This window comes from Felis catus, chromosome C1 (genome assembly GCF_018350175.1).
Source record: "Felis catus isolate Fca126 chromosome C1, F.catus_Fca126_mat1.0, whole genome shotgun sequence".
Lineage (NCBI taxonomy): Eukaryota > Metazoa > Chordata > Mammalia > Carnivora > Felidae > Felis > Felis catus.
In genome coordinates this window covers 218,572,975-218,593,893 of record NC_058375.1, presented here as the reverse complement: position 1 = coordinate 218,593,893, position 20,919 = coordinate 218,572,975, and the positions used below count along the sequence as shown (strand labels likewise).

Here is a 20,919-nt window from a genome sequence, read left to right as displayed (position 1 = left end):
ACGGCTCCACTCTGAGGCCGAGGGCTGGAGGCCCACAGGCCTTTAGTATCAGCTACTTGAGAATCTGGGGACAGACAGGCAGCCCGCTAAATGCGTCCGCTCTGGGCTCCAGGTATCTGGAATGGGCATTCAGAAAAGTGGAGTGGGGCAGAGACGGGTGGAGCGAGGGAGCGGAAAGGTGCTCACGTGGTTCTACAGTGTTCTGTCCAGTGCCCTAGCCGGGGAGAGCGTCCTCACTCCTGAGAAAAGGAGCAGATCTCTTCAGCGGAGCCGGGCACGGAGAGAGGAGCGACGGCTCGTTATCGTCTTGCTGTGATTGGAAAAGGAACAAGTTCTGTGGTGCGGTGCAGGCCTGGGAAGTCTCTTTTCCCGGCCACCTGGCGTCATGGCACATTTTACGTTTAAAATCCAGTCACTTGATAAAACGTAAGGATAATCCTATGAACATTCACCATCATTTTCTTCTAATGAGCACGGTGAACTTCGGTTTCGTCTTTCTGACTGGCCCGTTCTCACCGTCCTGGGGCCAGGGCACTCGCTAAAGAAAACCTCAAACCGCAAAGGCGGGCCGAGGCCAAAGTGCTACCCGCTCCGAGGACACCGATACCAGGCCCTCCGAGGCCCTCCCAGGGCCACACTCCGCTCTGGCGGCTCACACAGGGCCTTCGTTTTATCAAAAAAGTGTACATTTTAACAGATGAGTCATTCATGTTAATCACTTCAAAATAAATGCTACCTGGGGGCGCCTGGGTGGCTCAGTCGATTAAGGGTGTTAAGCGTCTGACTCTTGGATTTCGGCTCAGGTCATTATCTTACTGTTTATGAGATAGAGCTCACATTAGTGAGCACAGAGCCTGCTTAGGATTCTCCCTCTCTCTCTCTCTCTGCCCCTCTCCTGCTCACACATGCACACTCTCTCTCTCAAAATAAACATTTAAAAGAATAAAATACCTACATAAAATGTATGTTTTTAAACTGTATTTACATATTTTATTACATTACCATTTAGCTTGTTGCTAAGAACTTACAAGAAACCGTCCTTGAGGGCCCTCGTCTTGAGAGACTGAGGCCGGAACTGGCTTTCCCCGGCAAGCCTATCCCGTCTAGTTGTGAAACTCTGGTAGTCCAGTGTGCCCAGAGGATCTGAGGAGGAGGGGGCCACAAAACAGAAGCAAAATGTCTAAGGCGGCCGTCTGGTGCCAAGGGTTGGGGAAGAGCGAGGTCAGGACGCAGGAGGACAGCAAGGCACCGACCAGGGGCACGGTGGTGACCGAACAACAGAAGCACCACCCCTGCACCACCACGATGGGGCGTCGGGGCCAGAGGCCTGTGTCCAGAGGAAGCCCTACCGTAGAACAGGAATCCTCCGGCCTGGCTGCACATAGATCACTTGGGGAGTTTTCTGCTGTTCTGCCCACTTATCAAACAACAGCTTTGGTGAGGCACAATTTACAAGAAAACAGGCCCACTCTAACTGTACGATTCAATAATTTTTAGTTAAAACCTGGAGTTGTGCATTCGTCACCATAACCTAGTACGTGCTCAGCTTTTACCACTCCTAGCCCTGTGCGGACCCACTACACCAAGAGGTGTACGTGGGGCCCAGGCCTCTGAATGTTTTACCCTCCCCAGGTACAGGAAACCGCCACAGGCTACTTGGCCATGCTCAGATATTCGCATGCAGATGTTTACACAGATGGATTTGATAACTTCACGTTGTAGTCTAGAATTTCAGCTCCAAAGATGAGCGTTATGCTTCCATTTCTAGGTTCGGTGGCACTCAGTCAAGGAGAGTGGACAAGGGCTGGGAGAGCCCCACCATGGTCAGGGCCGCTGCGAGGTTTTGGTCCAAGCGCAGGCAGGGAGCGCAATCTTGGGAGCACGACAATTTCAATCAAGATGCTCAGCATTTTGGCTCAGCCTAGTGCAGTAGATAAAATAAGCCACACACTCCCATGGAGCTGTCACAAATGACACAGTTCGTCTACACTTCAAATGATGGCAAATAAGAATTTATTAACATCAGTAGTCATACCTTAGAATCTACGTACAAGAAGTCTACGGCCAAAGAAATGAGCGAATTGCTTTACATGTTCGAGAGGCCTCTTAGCAAAGCGGTGGCCCTTCCCTGCATGACCTCACTGCCTGCAGGACACTACCCCTACCTGTAAAATAGCAAGACACTCAGCTATTTTTAGCCTGCTGAAGTCTCGCCTGTTCCAAGATGCTAACCCCTCTACACCTCACTGGCCCTACCTTTCGTCTTGCACAATTCCGTGGCTGCACAACTTCCTCTGAAAACTTAGACTCTTCTCCTTTCTAACTAAAAAGCAAACCACAGAGCCCACTCGAAGCATGCCTGCACTGAAATATCAGATTACGAGATCCACCTGATGACCGCGGTGGCCCTCACACGGCACATGTCCGCCCCTTTCTGCCACAGGCTGCTCGCAGCACGGCGCCCTCATTGTTTCCACACTGCCCGCCACTCAAATCTGCACACTCTTCATGGCAGGGGCTGTACGGTGTGACCCAGCCCTGCAACCCTAGCACTCGGGTCTGGGGCTTGGCACACACACAGGTCGCTCAGGAAATGCTTAACAGATAAGCACACTTGCCGGAAAGCTGGCGGTGCTCCTGGTGCGCATGTCCCGAGAGTGAGAAGCCCTTCTCCTCATGCAGTTAGGGACCAATGCATTCCAAAGGTGCTGTGGAAGTGTGTTCCCCCTGAGTTCCTATGTTGAAGCCCTAAGCCTGTCCCCACATGTGATGGCATCAGGAGGTGGGCCCTTCAGGAGGCGATCAGAATTAGATGCGGTCATGAGGGTGGGGCCTTCATGATGTCATCAGTGCCCTTGGAAGAAGAGACACCAGGTGCCTGCGGGCCAGGAAGGGGGTCCTGACTGGAACCGAATCCGCTGATGCCTTGATTTTGGACTTCCCAGCCTTTGAGCCACGAGAAATAAATGTGTGTTGCTGAAACCACCCAATCTATAGTATTTGCTTACGGCAGCTTGAGCTAAGACAAAAGGTCAGTCACAGACGCAGGTGGTTCTTGGCAAACGCCAGCTCCGAGCCCCACCAGGCAGGGCAGCTGGGCCGCCCCACCCAGTCACCCAGTTAGCGATGCAGCTACCTCCCAGAAGCCTTGATTACCTCCTTCGGCCTGAACCACTACCTCCGAGATTTCTTTGACCAGAACTTTCTCTCAGCTTCCCGCCTGTCTTCACGCACTGAGCACCCCTTCTGTGCTCTCAGCATCCACGCGCGGTGCCCTTATCTGGGAGACACCTGAACTAAGGGCATCAGCTCTCCCAGAGACGGCACCGCCCGCACCCAGGCCCGAGGACCCCACGGACCCTCACCTCAGCCCTTCCGCTCCGTCTAGGGCCCTTCAGCAGCACACTGCGGAGTGTGGGCCCAGAGCACCCACGGTCCCTTTCACACTCAGGGAGCGAGGCCGCAACCCTGAAAACCAGCACAGCTGCCGCAGCAGAGACTGGTGTCGATGGGAACGGAGCCCAAGGCCTCCCACCACCCCCACTCTCAACAGGAGTGGACAAGGGCAACCTGAAACCTCATCCACCTTCCACAACCCTCCCCGCCCCCCTGGGCTACCGGGCCCACCCACGTGGGGCCACCAACCTTGCTGGGCAGCTTCAATGGTATTCTTGGGGCCAGCTGCCTTAGCTCCATGTTAGCAGGACTCCTCCTTCTAGGCCACTGCTCTACTTCTTAAAATACATACTGTAGCGGGGCGCCTGGGTAGCTCAGTCGGTTAAGTGTCCGACTTCAGCTCAGGTCACGATCTCCACGGTCTGTAAGTTCGAGCCCCACGTCGGGCTCTGTGCTGACAGCTCGGAGCCTGGAGTCTGCTTCGGATTCTGTGTCTCCCTCTCTCTGTCCCTCCCCCCCACCTCACTCAAAAATAAATGTTAAATAAATAAATAACACATACATACATACTGTAGTTCTGCTGAGTACTCTGCCAACATGGCAAGCCCAACCCCGAGCCCACCCCCAGAGTCCTAGGCAGGGCCTGGCATGACAACAGCAGCTCTGGAGAACAATGAATGGTTCTCTTTCCCCCACTCTTCCAGGAACTGCACTGGAACGGGCCTTCCTATCCCATCCCATGACCAGACTGCTCATGTGTTCACAGCAGTTCACCTGAGGCCCCGCGTGGCACCCCAAGGACACATCTGCACCCTAGACCCTGGGGAACACATGCAGGTGGGTGGCCAGGCCTCTCTGCTCCAGGCCTGGAGCGTGGACAGCCACACGGCACAGCCCCAGAAGCAGAAACCACCTGGGGTGCAGGGGTTGATACGGATAAAGGTGCACACATTCATTCTGTCTTGTTCCCCTAATTCCAGGACTGACCCTGAACTCAGCTCGGTCCAAGTCTCCACACTGAACAAGGACTCACAGAGGTGAAAGGTTCCTGCTGGCATGCCTGGAGCCTCTTGGGGTCTTCGGGGGTCACTAACAGGCTGGCACACAGCTGGACTAAAATGTTTGTTGAGTGAAAAAAGGAAAGAACACAAAGACACATATGATCCCATTGTACAAAAGGGGCTAAGCTTCTGCCGGATGAGACTCTAGCTCAGTGGCCCCATAAAGGTCCACCAGGAACTTAGTCCCACCTGCCCTGTGGCTAAAAACACTGGCCATGGTTCCCCAGTTCGGCCCAGACCTGCACAGATCTGACACGCTCTCCACAGTGTCCCCAGGTCCTAGGATTCAGGGCAGACAGCAGCTCCCAGTCTTAGCCTGGAAATACTCAATTGTTCTGCAGCCTCCAGGGGCTGTTGCTGCTGCTGCTATAAGCATCACCCCAGTTCCAGCCTGGAGGACGTCCCTGACAGTTACCCATGAGATGCGGATGAAAAGGTGGTATGACCAAGGTGCCAGCACAGGAGAGGCCCCCCCTGGCTGGCTGCTCCCAGGCAGGCTTTGGTTTTTCCAGGGCGAGGGACTCCGGCCTCCCAGAGGCAAGAACAGGAACAGGAGCCTCAGCTGTGCAGCCACAACTGGCCCTGCCAACCTCTGCTCTCTCCCACCCATCCGCTCCACCCTATAGCCATCTGCACCAAGCCACATCCCAACCTCTGGGCGACAGGATTCACCCCCACCCAGCCTCCCCCCACCACACATGGCTGTCTGCACATGGCCTTCAGCTCTCAGTCCTTCTGGGAACTGGGTGGGCTGCACAGACTCCCCGACTCCAGGCCACAACCCTCTCGGGGCAGCCCCCGGTGGACAACTGATCAACACAGAGCAGGAAGACCTGACCGTCTCGTCTGACTGGGGACAGCTCCGAAGGCTGCACCTGCCGAAGCAGGGGCTGTCTGGGGCCTTCCCCAAAGCTCCATTTCTTATTCTGCCTAAGCCTGCCTCCTTCCTTTCCCTCCACAGGTATCAGTCCCAGCGACACTGCTTCCTAACGCTCCTGCTGACAAATTCCGCATTCCCAGGAACCCAGCCCATGGCACCGACTCGCAATACGCTTTTGTGTAACCTAACGATCCTCATGAGTAACATTCTCACGTGAGTCCAAGTCACAGCCCAGGACGACAGTCTTACTGAACTCGGACGCCCGACTTCTCTCAAAGTTCCCAGAGGGGGCCTCCCCGGCCTCCCCTAATCACCCCCCGAGTGCCCCAAAATGCTACGGACTCCTGGACTCCACACACCACTTCCACCATCAGAAACCTGCAGAATGAAAACCTCTGCCCCACCCGGCCAAGTAAAGGAGTGCCCTAGGTGCAGACCAGGCGATCAGGGACCATCAGAGCACCCTTTAGTACGCACTGGTTTTTCACAGCCCCCAGTCTCAGGTCAGGCCCACCCCTGCTCTCTACCCACCCTCCACCACAAGCCCAAACTGCTCACCCCTCAGCCAGCCCAGCTTGGGCCAACAGCCACCTAGGGCAGACAGAGGGCAGGCCACGTGAGGGGTGTTACTGAGCCCTGCTACCCACAACTACCCCGGAAACCTGATCATCACCAGTGTCGTAGGAGGATGGAAACAGGTGGCCTCATGAGGTGGTTCTTTCTGCACCTCTCTCTGATGAGTCTCACAAGGTCAAGGACCTTAGCAGGGCCCTGTAAACCCTGTCAAACACATCTGTCCTGGGAGGTGGAGCAGAATCCAGCTTTGTGGGCCTCAATGGGCCCCTCTGGGCTGCATTGGGTCCTAGAGCCATTTGAGAGCTGGCAGGTGAATCCCTGAGCAGGTGCAAGGTGTGCAGGAGCCTTTGCACCCCCCCCCCCCCCGAATGCTCTTTTCAATGGACTTGCACTTCTGCTCATTCAGATCTTGCTTGCCGGGTCTGCGCCCCCAGCGCCTGCCCCACCCCAAAACGTGGTCTGGCTCTCCTGCTACAATAATACAGTTGTAATCTGGGCAAGTTTTTTAACCCGAGTCTCAGTTCCTCAGCGACAAAATGAACCACCCACCTGGCAAGGCTTAGCAAAAGGTAAATGACAACTGCCTTATAAAGTGTCCAACGGAGGGCCTGGCCCCATGTGCCCAGTGTACAAAAGCTGCTATGAATTCGGTAAAGCAGCCGGGACAGTCTACTCGTGGCTTCCCACCTGCTCCTCCTCAGCTAACATCTGGACCTTCCTCACTGTAACTCCCAGGCGCTAAAATACCCTCCACTTGAGGACAGCGTCAACACCGCTAACCCCTTCCTCGGTTTGCGTGGCTCCTGGCTTCCTCTGCAGATGGAACCCTCGAGCCAGCATCTTGGAAAGAGATTCACGTCCTATCAGGCCCATCAGGTGAGGAGCCGCGTCCCGCGTCCCACCTGACTCCCGCAGTGCCATCACAAATTCTGAATTCAATCTGACGGCACGGGTAGAGTATCAAAACGTAAAAAATGCTTTTTCCTCCATCGTTACCCCATCATCCATCTGGCCAGATAAACCCGAGCTAAGGCAAGGTGCAGGAAGAGTGAGGAGGAGGGCACCGCTGAAGACTCCCCGAACCTGACGCCTTCCTGGCCCCCACTCCGGCCCAAGGGCGGCGCTGATTCGCTTCTGAGAAGGACAACAGCGCGTTCACACATCCCAGCTCTCCTGCCGTTAGGTCCGTTTCAGGACATATGAATGCCAGTAACCTCACGGGGTCTGCCTGCTGCAGCATGAAACAGGCAGTCCTAACTGTGTGGCCCTTCTTTGCTTCCTAGCTCTACACACTTAAATGCAAACACATGCCATAAAGTAAAAAGTGCTGCAAATTCTAAGCTCTTAGGGCAGGAACTATTTCTTTTTTTTTTTTTAATATGTAACTTATTGTCAAACTGTTTATTTCCATACAACACCCAGTGCTCATCCCAAAAGGTGCCCTCCTCAATGCCCATCACCCGACCTCCCCTTCCTCCCACCCCCCATCAACCCTCAGTTTGTTATCAGCTTTTAAGAGTCTCTTATGCGTTGGCTCTCTCCCTCTCTAACCTCTTTTTTTTTTCTTCCCCTCCCCCATGGACTTCTGCTAAGTTTCTCAGGATCCACATCTTCTGTAGTCTCATGACCCTCGGAAACTGTCTCTGCACCTGACAGCTGTAAGTCTGTTCAATGACTGAACGCAAAAGTTCCGTACCAACACAGGCATATTCACAGACACGCACACTCATACACGTTACACAAACCCTTCTCCAAAGACGAGAGTTCCAGGCCACTGTTATTAACTCTGTGAAGAGAACTACTTGGTACAAGGCTCTCCTCAGGCTGTGACTTGAATAAAGTACAGAAGGATGCTGAGAGATTACTGAATCCCACTCCCTCCCTGTACAGACCAGAAACTAGTGCCGTGGTGTGGGAGAGGGACCCTGGAGCTTCTTGTGATTGAGCACAAGAAAGGAAGGGACTCCCCGGCCCCACGCACACCAGCCAGACAGATGGCACCGGGACCAGTCCTGGGCCTGCTGGCCCCCCAGCACCGACATCCTTCCGCTAGCATCCCGGCAGCCCCTGCAGAGCACAACCCGAGTGCGTGAGACACGCCGTGCTTTCTTGCCGTCGGCGTTCCTGCAGTGTGCGCACAGTACAAAGTCCTTGGAAGTGACAAGCAAGCACATCCTTCAACACTTTCAAGTAAGTATTTCTATTCAGCAACAGGCCACTTCGCATCCCAGAAGAGCCTCCAGTCAGACTTCATTTTGTTACAGGATAGAAAACAGCTCACATGGATGACATCACCTTTAACAAGCAGCCTGTCTCTCACAGACACCCTCCGAGTGGAGTCGGAGGCCGTGGCTGACGTCCGGGACCCTTTGAGACCGTCATCCCGCTTCAGTTTGCTCGCAAGCGTCAGCATTACTGCCACCTTTCCCCTGAAAGACAGACCGAGGGCAGGGTTAAGGACACATCTCTAGACAAAGACTGGAAACCGAAGACAATAAAACAAGGTGGCTAACAGTTTCCTAGAACTTCGTTACAGAAAAACTCAGTATGTGAGGTGCGTTCCTAAGAATGGATTCCTTCACAATCAATTTGGGAAATCTCTATGCTATCCTGTATAAGTCTGATTTCTTAAGGCATTAATGAAAATTTTAAAGAGAGAGCCATGGGGCACCTAAGCGGCTCGGCTGGTTGAGCGTCCGACTCTTGATTTCGGCTCAGGTCATGATCTCATGGTTTATGAGTTCGAGCCCCAAATCAAGCTCTGTGCCGACAGCTCTGAGCCTGCTTGGGATTCTCTCTTCCTCTCTCTCTGCCCCTCCCCTGCTCTCTCTCTCAAAATACATAACCTTAAAAAAAAAAAAAAAGAACTTAAAAAGGAAGAGCCACGCATTTAACATTCACTGGACACCAGGCCCTGGGACGTACTGGTAACAGGGCTCCCCCTGAGCTGGTGGTCGAGCAGAGCCTCCACCAACGGGTTCCACGTGGGTTCACCACCACCCACCGGTTAAGTGTGCCCTTCCGTGCTGCACGGCCCGTGCACCTGTGGTGCGGCCCCACAGTGCCCGGCCCGCTGCAGACTTGCGGGGAGCATCAGCCTTGATGAGGGAGCCACGCAACGCTTTGTTTTCCTTCTTCCTCTAACAAAGGCGTGGCTGGAACCTTAAGAACCATCTTTGCACTTACTTATGATGTGTCTTATCTACATTTTTTAGGCAGTATCAACATGGATATTAAGTTATAATTAATGCGCCAAACTGGATTCTCTTCACTGGCTGCTTCCAGCTCATCTGTGTTTCAGGCACCCCCACTGAAAGCTCACTGGGAAGGACAATAAAGATCAAACACAAAAATTGGTCACCAGCCCAATATTTCCATAATTTCCTTTGTTACTTTAATATTATTTCCTTTCAATACCACTCTGATTGTTTTCAAAAGAAAATTACCTAAAACTTCCAAATGAAAAACTTGACCCAAACACAAAACTTTTAGTTTGAGGCCAAGCTATTGAATGCCAAAATAAGAACCCCCCCCCCCCGCATTGGTATTTGTAACCATTAAAAAAAGAATTTTTTTTTTAATGTTTATTATTTTTGAGAAAATACGAGAGACAGAGTGCAAGCAGCGGGGGGCAGACAGAGGGAGACACAGAATCCGAAGCGGGCTCCAGGCTCTCAGCTGTCAGCCCAGAACCCAGCGCAGGGATGGAAGTCACGAACTGTGAGATCATGACCTGAGCCGAAAGTCAGACACTTAACCGACTGAGCCACTCAGGCGCCCCTATTTGTAACCATTTTTTACCCAGATTCCTAACATAGCTTTTCACACCATCTTCTGTGTACCTCCCCCTTCTCCAAAGACTGGTGGATTTTATTTTCCATTATTTGTACCATAAAAAAAAAAAAAAAAAATACTGAATAAGATCTTCTGCATTGTATGTGACCTACACATAAACACATACCTAACCCCTTTAAGAACCATTGGTCTAAATGCTTCAAAAGATGGTTCTATTACACACAGGGTTCACAAGCTCCTAACATTTCAAATCTGGAAAGGATTTCTCCCTCCAACCCCCAATTCCCACTCTTTTTTACTGATGTGGATCCTGTGACAATGGGGGCCCAGGAACGGCCTAATCTGGGGCCACTCAGCTGCTAGGAGCAGTCACCGAAGAAACGTTAGTTTCCCTCTTGGAGATGATGAGCACATTTCGGTCTTGAGTGTGGTGACGGCTTCAGGGCTGTACGTGTACGTCAAGACTGATCTAACTGCATACTTTAAACATGTGCAGTTTCACGTACTTCAATCACACCTCAATAAAGCTGACACAAACGCGAAAAGATACCAACACTGGTTTCTGCATTGCCACCTGACCACACCATCCCCGCAGGTGAACCTACACAGCAGCCTGGACCATAACCACCAAATGCACATCTTCTCGGCTTTACCCAGGGCAGGGAGGTATCCGTTCAGGAACCTCACAAGGAGGTGCCTGGCAGGGGGACAGAGTCAGAAACACCCATGGGGGCTCCCGCCTGCAGCACCACCTACAGCTGGGCTCTCTTGCTCAGTCCCCACCTGGCATGATCTGGTCGGGAATCCCTTCGGCAGATGTGGATCACAAAACAGTGTTTGCCTCCCCAGCCAAGCCCCACGCCACACACCCAGCCTTGGGCACATCAGTCCTGCCACATGGTCAGGGTTGCTGTAGACAAGACATGCACCTTCACGAAGTCTGCTCGGCTTGTGCCCTCTAGCTGACCATGCCAATACAAAGACGGCAACCGTAAACCAAGAGCCCGGTGTGCGTGAAGAGAGTTCTAGTCCTAGGAAAGTTGTAACAAAGAGTCCGGAGGAGCAAGTGCCAGGGCAGGGCACACGCCTGGTCCACACCCAGCTCCCTGGGACCTGCACCGAAGGAGCCGCTCAGAGGGTCCTGGCAAGAGTCGTTGACAAAGAAAGGCTCTCATCAAGACACTGTTCCGTGTCACTGCTCCTGAGGATTCGGCTTCTTTTATAAGCCTACTACCCCACACCGAAGTGGGCAGAATACGCCCCGAACTCAACCCCACCCGGAGTCGGATTCCTGGCTTCAACAAATTTGTGGCCCTTAATAAATACACTGGGCACTGACTGCAAGGGATAAAGACAATGACACTCGTGTTTTGTTGTCCCTCGAAGGGAAGACTAAACTTACTTTCCTAGCATTCTAAGAAACCCAAGTGTATAATGACCACCTATCTCTCCATCTGTATCATTACCACAGGCCACTTCGGGGATAAACCTAAGGCCTGATTTGGAACGTTTCCATAGCTGTTAAGTTAATTCTCCACAAAGAGACTGGAACAAAAAGAATTATTCAAACTGTCAAGACGCTTGCTGAACACCTGCCGTTGCTTCCGAATCCTCTTTGCCTTCTGTAATATGCTTCACCCACGGAAGACCCGGCTTAAAACTGGATGGTCCCTTTGCCGCAAGTTCCGCCCCGTTAAGGCAGCACTTTTGGGGACAGATCAGCCGTATCGAGTGGCGTCCACGGTCTCTAAATGCCACAAGCCCCAGCTGGCCCATTCAAGTTTCTCCTCTGGGTGGGAGTTGCTCTGACTGTTCAAAAGAGATTCTGGCGTGCTATTTACTAGTCTCATCATCAACGTTTACTCGGCATTCCGGCCTACGGCCGCAGGGTCAGGCCATGCCACCTGTGCAGGGACACCAGGGGCCAGTCAGCTCACGGGGTGAGGAAGTCATTTACAATCCTTCCTGCTGTGGAAAAGTCCCAATCTCAGAGTAAAAGGTAGAACTGCAGGTCACTAGGGGACAACCAACTTCTCTAACCACAGTGGCCCAAGTCAGGGCACAAAAAAGCCCACGGACTCCCCTCCTCCTTCAGAATGACGGCCCTGAAACCCCCCCTGCTTGGCTGACAGACCTTGGGAGCCCAACCCTTTATTTTCATCCGCAAACCCGCCCCCTCCTGCACTGCCTACTAGTAAATCGGGGTGGGGGTCCTCCAGCCGCACACCCCCACCCTGCTGTCCCCCACCACTCACCCTCATCCCCACACCCAGCCAGAAATCCTCCGGCAAGCTGGCCTCCAACCCCTGCTCCTCAACAGCACCTTGCCCGTTTCTGGAAGCTTCTGTTCAATCTGGTGCTGTCCAGGTCTGGAGTGCCCTCCGTCCCTTCCCACCTAATCCTACTCCTTCCTCAGGACAGCAGATTCCGACATGTCCTCCAGGAAACCTTCTCCGGCCACTCCCGATCCCTCCAGTCCCCGCTCCGGGGCTGGAGGGAATGCAGAGAGGGCAGGGCCCAGATCCCTCCTGTGACAGATGAGGAAACTGAGCCCAGGGCGCGGAGGGCCACACCCAAGATTACACACCAGCGGGACCAGGTCTGGCATCCGAGACCCAGTGGTACAGATGGTTCCAAGACGCCCTCCCCCTCGGCGCCCCCCTCGGTGCGGACGAACCCCTCCACCCAGCCGCGGCCGCCCCCACCGCGGGGCAGCTGCAGGCAGGCGGGCGGGCGAGGCGGGAGTCCCGCTCCTCACCCCCGCCGCTCTCCAGGCCCGGCCTGACTCCCGAGGCGGGGAGGAGCCGGGCGGCCTGCGTCCGGGTCCCGCTTCCCCCGGCCACGGCGGGCTGGTGACCTTGGGCTCCGTTGCCTTCTGGACAATGCGGCCGGCAGCTCCCCGGCGACGGCGGGCGCGAGCGAGGCCGTGCGAGCGCCGGCACAAGCAGGCGCTCGCTGCGGGCTGCCCCTCGAGCCCGGCGGCGGCCGACGCCCCGGCCTTTCCCGGCCAGGCCGCCCGGCCCCGCGTCCCCGGCCCCCGGCCGTGAGGAGCGCGCGGCCTGAGGCGGCCCCGGCGCCGCCCGCCAGCCCGCCCGCGGCACCGGCGTCGCCTGGAGGCCCGCGGCCGCCCCTCGCCCGCCGCGGGGCCGCGCGCTCCTCACCTGGGCACCCCGAGACAGGCGAGGCGGGCCCGGCACCCAACACCATGCCCGGCCTGCCGGCGGCGGCGGCGGCGGCAGCAGCGGCGAGACGCGGCTCCTCTCAGCCGCACCGGCTCGGGGCGGCGGGACCGGAAGTGGCGGGGCGGGGACTCGGCCGCTCTCGCCCGCGGCCGCCGCGACTGCAGCGGGCGCTTTAAAAAAAAAATTCAAAGCCCCGACGAACTTTATTTGGAGCCTGACACGCGAACAGCGGCGTGCGCCCGCCGGGGCTGGGCTCGGCGACTAGCCGCCCGGGCCTCGCTTATTGGCCGAGAGTGCGTCCGGGGGCGGGCGTGAACTCGCCGCCTCTGCTGATTGGAGAGTAGCGGCCAGGGGCGGGGTTTCCCAGGCTGTTCCGGGAGCCTGCGCACCCGAGTGTCCGGGGCTCGGAGCTGCAGTTCCTACTTCCATTGATTTCGTCGTGTGCCGCGCCTTGATCTGCGGCCCAGGGGTGCTGGGCACCAGCTGACCGCCTCGGTGGTTGGGGCGCTCGCTGTGTACCCGGCACAGTGCCCAGGGTGGAAAGGACCGGCCGCCCCAGAGCCTGGGGGGGGGGGGGGAGGCGGGGGGAAGCGGTCGGACGTGCAGCAGTCGCCAACCCCCGGCGTGCTAAGGCGCAGCCTGCAGGAGTGCATCGGCGCTTTCCTGATCTTATCTGAAAGGCTTTTATTCCCCTTTTCGTCTCCTACACATCTGTAAAGTACTTTATCTAGATTTCTAGCTTGTTGAGTACACATTCTCACGTCCGTGTCTGTCTCTGTGATTGAAATAGGCGCTGGGTTCGGGGGTGGGTGTGGAATCAGACAAGGGTCCTGGAGGAATGGCCATCTGAAAGATGAGGTTCACCACGTGGACTGGGAAGAAAGAGCCAAGGAGTTAGAATTTTGTTTCCAGAAGCCCCGTTGAATGGGGAGTGACTAAGTTTTCTTTCTGAAAGAAGCTTCTGGCTCTCAGTGAGCTGGTGGGAGAGGAGCCAGGCAGGGAGGAGACCGGAGTCAGGAAGACCAGTGAGGAACACAACTCTTGGTTATCCCTTCTGGTTTGGAACACTCCCTCCTTTGCCTGGCTGACTCTTGTTTCCTAAGCTCAGACACCACTTGTTCAGAGAGGCCCCAAAGTGTGGGCGGTACAGGTGTCCCTCTGTGACTACACTGGAGTCCTGTGCTTCTCCCTTCCCGGTCCCGGAGGCTTCTGCCACTGCCTGTTTCCCTAAGTTCAGCTCCTCAGTCCCTCCTGTGCCGTGTTCCCCATCCTCTCCTCCCTCCCCCATCCTGTCACATAACAGATGGTCAGAACCCATCTGCTTGGGAGTACTGCATGAGCTGGTTGCAGAAGTCCTGGCAAGAGAAAAGAAGATCTGGAAACAAGGCAGCCGGTGAAGGTACCACCGGAATGACTTGAGGGCCGGTCTCACTCTCTAAGGGGCCACTGTACAGTCAGGCTGCCCCGTACCCCCAATCTTAACCATTGTGGATAAATGCCGCCATTTCTAGCTCCCATTTCGTGAGGCTGCCTTGTCTTTTCACCTGATGTTTATGTCAGGCTTACTAAGTTGTAAACTCGTGCAACCCTCACAACCACCTCAAGAATCAGGTATTTTGTTTATGGTAGTCCCCCCCCCCCCCATCCACTGTTTTGCTTTCCCAGGTTTTAGTTACCCTCAGTTAACTGCAGCCAGGAAGCAGCCGAGGATCCTCCTTCAGATGGATTGTCAGAAGGCCAGTAAAGACTAGCCTAATGCTATGACATTCACTTCCCTTCATCTCGCGAGAAGAGGAAGGGTGCGTACAGCACAATAAGGCTCTGAGAGTGAGGGACCACGTTCACATAACTTTTATTACAATATCTTGCTGTAATTGTTCAGTTTTGTAATTAGTCGTTAATCCCTTACTGTGTCTAATTTATAAATTAAACTTTATCATAGGTATGTATGTATAGGAAAACACAGTCTAAGGTTTGGTACTAACTGGTATCGGGGGTCTTGGAACACATCCCCTGCAGATAACGGGGTGGGCGGGGGTGGGCTACTATATCCCCACTTCATAAATGCAGAAACTGAAGCACAAAAGCTAACTGGTGTCCCTGACGTGGCAGAGCTGGGATTTGCCCTCACCCAGCGCACCATGCCCCTTAGCAGCTGGTGGTCCCAGCAGCCAGGGAAGGGGTCAAGTTAACCCTCCTGCTTCCCAGAGAATCAATTTGTCATCATCCGGGTCTTCTTCAGAAATGGAAGCTTACGCACAGAAGACTGAGAAGGCTGGAGTGCTCACAGAAGCCAAGGAGGGCAGCTCTGGGGATCTGGGGGGCAGCCTAAGGAGCCTGTCATGGGCAGGCCTCTCGTTATCTGAGTCTTGGCCTCTGGAGCCTGGCCATGTCCTCCCAGAGGCCTGCTTGGAGCTGGGGCCTGGCCTCGGACACATCTTTACAACCCAGGCCATCAAGGGAGCTCCCCTCTTCCTCCCAATCTCCCATCCTCTGGGAGGACTGGCTGGGCTTGGATCACAACACCCACTGTGTGCACGTATGGGAGGGAAGGGTAGAGGTTCAGTTGTGAGCCTCCCGGAGGGGTTTGGGTGCTAGAGGAAGAGCCAGTCGAGACGATTCCACAGGTGTCCTTCCCACCTCCTCTACCCTTACCTGAAGGAGTTGAACCAGGACTTCCAGCTGGAGCACGGAGAGGGGAGGTCCTCTGTTTGCAGCTAGGCCTGCCTCTGGATACACAGGCTGCACGACTGCCCCCAGAGGCTGGCTTGGCTTGGCCCAGGGCTCCCCAACCTGAGTGACGAGGTATTGGGCAAGCCTGGGATCCAGGCACTCTTCAGCCTCGTGCAGCCTGCCGGCTGATGAGCAATGCCTGTTGCAAGAGCCTGGGTGCCTGCTGTTCGGGTGAGGCCCCCCTGGGCAGGAAGAGTGACCTCTGTCGGTAAAGCCCTGGAGGAGCGCGCCTTCCTTAGCCACCCACTCCACACCGCCCTCTTGCTTTCACTGTGGATGGAGCAGAGCTTTCCCACATCAGCGGCACCCCATCAGGGTAGGGTGTTTCCGTGAGAGGTAAAATCTACAGTCTGGGTGAGTTGGCATCGGAGGCAGGCCCACGGGGTCTAATGCTCATGCCTTCCTGCCCCAGTGTCCTGTGGACTCCAAGCTTTCCCAGGGCAAGACCTTAGCGATGTTCCAAACCCAGTCCCTTGCATGGATTGGGAAATAGCCCTGGAGACACTAGATGTTGAGTAGATGTGGGTAGAAGGGTCCAGCCTGGCCCTCAGCTGGTACCTGCCCCAACCTATTCTGTGTTGTTCCACGTTATTCCAGGCTACATCCTGCCTTCCAGCCAGGCCCAGTTTTCCCTGGGAGCCAGGCCCAGGGTACTGGAGAGAACACGTCTTGACACACACAGATCCTGTGTCCCTATGTGTCTTCTGAAATCTATTCCAACAAGACAAGAACTATATGATGAGTGTCTGCCATGGGCTGAGAGCCAGAAAAGGACAGACCCTGGCCTCCAAAAGCACAAGCTCCCCAGGGAACTGGCAGTAGAGAATTTACCACTGGGATTTAGCACAGAGGGGAGGAGGGAAGTTTATAACTGTGGTTCCTGAGGTTTTCTCTGCATGGGGGAGACCTGTCTGTCCCACTGGAGTTTAGAGACCATGGAGGATGAGAAGGGGAGAACAGCTATGCTGACCATAGCCCTCGTGTGAGAATCCAACTGGAGAGGCTGAAAACAAATGCACAAAACCCAAGGTCTTGCTGGTGCTTTCTGTTGCCTGAAGTGGAGACAGGGTGCTTGGAGATAGGTTCCTCGTTTCTAGGAAAAGCTTCATTGGGCCTTTCAGGGTGAAAGTGCCTGGGTCTAATCTGGAGGGGAGGATGAGGCACAGAGGAGAGCAGAGTGGCCAGAAGTGGTTATGGGGACCTGGGTGAGTTGTCTTACGTAAGACCCATTGGTAGTCTTGGTGACCCAGTTCTGGTGTCTACTGTGGCAGGAGGAAGGGGGCAGGCTCTGTGCAGTTGGGTCAGATGGGAGCTCGTGATGATGATGATGATGGTGGTGGTGGTGGTGGTGGTGATGGTGGTGTGAGGGGCTATCCAGGCAGCAATTAGATTTCAAGTACTATGACTTTAATTATATATCTGGTGTAATTAACTTTCGACCGCTCTTATAACTAGCTTCCAGGGAAAACATCAGTTTCCTTTTATTTGAAAGATAATAAAACAGGCTGTGACAACTGTCCTGGAAAGGGACTGAAACACAGTGCTGTTTTAAATATTACACGACTGAGATTTTCTTCATTCACCCTAAAGCAACACTGTGCACATTTTAACAAGGTTCTTGCATTGTAACTGGAATGGAGACGTTTGTAAACGATCCCCTGTTCTCGCTGCCCCATCCCGCGGGCTGCACTTAACGTGATTCTTCCCCCTTCCAGGCTGCCCATCAGATCGGCCCCAACGCTGGCAAAGCTCTGAGCAAAGAGCAAAGCTGTCTTCCTCCAGAGCCCTTTGGTTTTACTTTCTTGCGGAAGCGTATTGAAATACCGCCTTCCTTTGTCACACTCTCTCCTGTTTTGCATTTCACAGTCTTTTGTATTAGTCACTAACCGAGGTTGATTCATATTATCAGCTGTTTCTAGGCTGCTGCTGAAAACTGCTACCTTTTAAAGTTTAGTTCTGGTAGGGGACGTAAATAGTAGGAAGGTGCATGCGCATGCATGTGTGTGTGTGTGTGTGTGTGTGTGCCCCTGTATGGTGGCCTAAATCATAGCCCCCAAAAGACGTTCTTGTCCTAATCTCTGGAACCTGTGAATTTGTTACTTTACATGGTGAAATGGACTTTGCAGATGTGGTCAAGGTGGGTACCATTGGTTCAGGGCTCATCATAGCACATTCACAGGAATCAGAATACTGAACCCACTCTTGCAGTGAAGTCTTGCTAAGTTGTTAGGTTTATATATATATATATAAAACCTATATGTAAAATATATATTGTTTTAAATTATATATAATTTTATATATTTTTAAAATTATTTTGAGAGAGAGAGAGCACAAGTCAGGGAGGGGCAGAGAGAGAGAGGGAGAGAGCACTGTCAGCACAGAGCCTGATATGGGCCTCGAACTCACGAACCATAAGATCATGATGTGAGCTGAAGTCAGACGCTTAACCCACTGAGCCACCCAGGTGCCCTGAGGTTCTATATTTTGTATAGTACCTAGAGTTTTTGTTACTTTATTTTACTTTATTTTATTAAAAAAAATTTTTTTAATGTTTCTTTTATTTTTGACAGAGAGCATGAGCAGGGGAAGGGGCAGAGAGAGGGAGACACAGAATCTGAAGCAGGCTCCAGGCTCCGAGCTGTCAGCACAGAGCCGGATGAGGAGCTTGAACTCACAGACCGCACGATCATGACCTGAGCCAAAGTCGGACGCTCAACCGATGGAGTCACCCAGGCGCCCCAGTTTTTGTTACTTGAGATCGCTGCCGCTGTCCACTTGAGTGAGCACTATTGGCAAAATGCCACAAAACACTGTTTTCCCTTAAACATGGTTGAAAGTGTTTACTCATTGGAGTTGATAGAAACACTTCAGTGAACAAGGCAGGCCCGTGATCAGGAGCAGCCTTCCCATGTTCTGAGCATTTCTAACAGTCCAGGATGGTGTCCATGATTTTCATCGTGGCTATAATCCCTAGGACCACACCGGGGTCACCCAAGGCAGTCCCACCCCTGTGTGGAGCCCTACCCGCTGCGGCTACAGATGCCTCTGGCTGGAGACTGGAGGGAAGAACCATCACAACCAAAACCTTATTCCGGAACTCTGGTGACAGCGATGCTGTGGCACCTATTTATGAAGAGAAGGAGCCGCCATGCAGAGTGGACCTGGGCCACCCTTGCTCTGCTGGCATCGGGGGACCCAGCACAGCCCCTTAGGAGGGCCATAGGCGTCCTACAAGCCTCACCCCCTTTTGACGCAGTGATTCCACTGTAGGGATTGGCCTGAGGAAGTAATCCAAAAGCCGCAAGAGCCCTGGCAGAAAAATATTCACTGTGTGTGTAAATAAAACTCGGAAGCGACCTCATGCTCAGTATTAGGGAAATGGTTAAGTAAAGTACCATTCGGTTACTTATGGGAACGTAACACAGCGATGAAGCTTGATCACTCTGCAGATTACGTAGAACCACAAACGCATTTATTAAATGAAGCAAACAACGCTCAAATTGTATTAACTCAACGACTGCAATTCTGAAAAAGATAGACGGGCAGAGACAAGACGTAAATGAACAAAAAGGAATATAATTTTTGTGTCAGGGCAGCAGGACTTTGAATTTTCTGTTTTTTAAGCTTTCATTTATTTTGTGCATATATTGTCTTCATAGCAACACAAAGGTCTCCTTTAAACATGATCGATCCTTCACTTGGAGTACAGGTCTTATCAAATAAGTGGTTTAAGGCTGCTACTGGCTACAGGAATAAATATGAAGAAACGTTAAGTTTTTCCCTGGACAGGGATCGATCCGGTGTGCCTTGATTTGGGGCGCCTGGGTGGCTCCGTCTGTTGAGCATCTGACTCTTGATTTTAGCTCAGGTCACGATTTCATGGTTTGTGAGATCGAGCCCTGTGTTAGGCTGCATTGACAGTGCAGAGTCTGCTTGGGATTCTCTCTCTGTCTCTGTCTCTCTCTTCCTCAAAATAAATAAATAAAAGCTTTAAAAAAACCCCAAAAACCCAAGCAATCCATACCATGCTTCCAAAGCCTTTCGGAATTCCCAGAAGACAGTCACTTTGAACTAAATGGCAACTGATGGTGATAACAGATTAGCCTCAGGTCAAATCCCTGTGCCCATACAATTGTCCCCCCAGGTGCTATCCATCCAGTGCATTCAGGTCCACTCATGGATTCTGAATAGACATTTTCTACAGGAAAATGCGGTCTGCCTCACGGCAGGCCCCAATGCAGGGTGTGGGGGAAGCAGTCACTACTCCATCCGAGGGGCTGGGAGCACAGCCCTTGGGAGCACTTCCACAGATTACCACGAGGACAGGATGGAGGGGCCACAGAGAGTGGGATGAAGAAATACCCCCCCTCGCCGGTTTACCTGGTATTATTCTGGAAGTTCTGCCTGGCTGAGTAAGGCAGACACCAGAAATAGAATGTTATTAGAAAGGAGGAGGCAACATGACCATTGCATAACGAGACAATGCGATCAACTCCTGGGAACATCCAAGCTGGCCACTGAAAACTAAAAGGGAATAAATAATAAGGGAGATGAACACAGGGACCCTGCTAAAAAAAATCAACAGGTATATTTTCCATACCAATAGCAACCAATTAGACGTTATCAAGCAACCCTTTTTATGTTTTATTTTTTTAATGTTTATTATTTTTTGAGACAGTGAGAGAGAGAGGGAGACACAGAATCCGAAGCAGGCTCCAGGCTCCGAGCCGAGCCGTCAGCACAGAGCCCAACGTGGGGCTGGAACCTATGAATCATGAGATCATGACCTGAGGTGAAGTCAGACGCTCAACTGCCTAAGCCACCCAGGTGCCCCAACAACCCTCTTTACAACGAGGGGGTGGAGGGTGGGGCAGAAAGACACGTAAACTCTTTAAATGACCTTAATGGCAAATGGGCATGATCTGGATAAAGAAAACCACAAACCTTAGGTTTCTCAAAATGTACCTGGAAGAGTTAAAGGTGTAGGTGGCCGTTGTGCTAGCAGCTCATCCTGATGGAACCGGCCACGAATCCTCTAGCTCGGAGGAGGGAGACCTGAGCCCCAGGAAGGCCCAGCCGGCCTCTAGAGGACAGCCAGCCTCCACGTGGGTGGCCGGTGGGAGATAGGTGGAAATATCACCCCATCACTACCGTATTGTTTTCAGAGCAGCAGCCTGGAAGTCACCTAAGTCTCCACCCAGAGAGTCCTGGGGAAAGAAAGGCAGGGGGTGCAGGGAGTGCCTCTGAGCAGCTACTTACAAGAATGAGCAGATGCTGGGGTGCCTGGTAGCTCAGT

The 20,919-nt window shown here is 53.3% G+C and overlaps 1 protein-coding gene across 9 annotated transcripts in view; it reads right to left on the bottom strand.

Moving 5' to 3' along the window:
- UBE2F (ubiquitin conjugating enzyme E2 F (putative)) overlaps positions 1-13,126 on the bottom strand; it is a 52,917-nt gene extending 39,791 nt beyond the window's left edge. For 4 of the 9 annotated variants that reach the window (XM_023259916.2, XM_045034685.1, XM_023259919.2 and 1 more), the window contains exons 1-2: positions 12,870-13,026; positions 8,209-8,342 (exon numbers count right to left, since the gene is read on the bottom strand). In XM_023259916.2, the coding sequence (XP_023115684.1) occupies positions 8,209-8,326 (118 nt within the window). In that variant the 5' untranslated portion in view covers positions 8,327-8,342; positions 12,870-13,026. Of the gene's footprint in view, positions 1-8,208; positions 8,343-12,466; positions 12,611-12,869 lie in introns of those variants that run through there. The other 5 variants (XM_023259921.2, XM_023259918.2, XM_045034687.1 and 2 more) reach the window with 5 other exon arrangements.
- Positions 13,127-20,919: the final 7,793 nt, after the last annotated feature.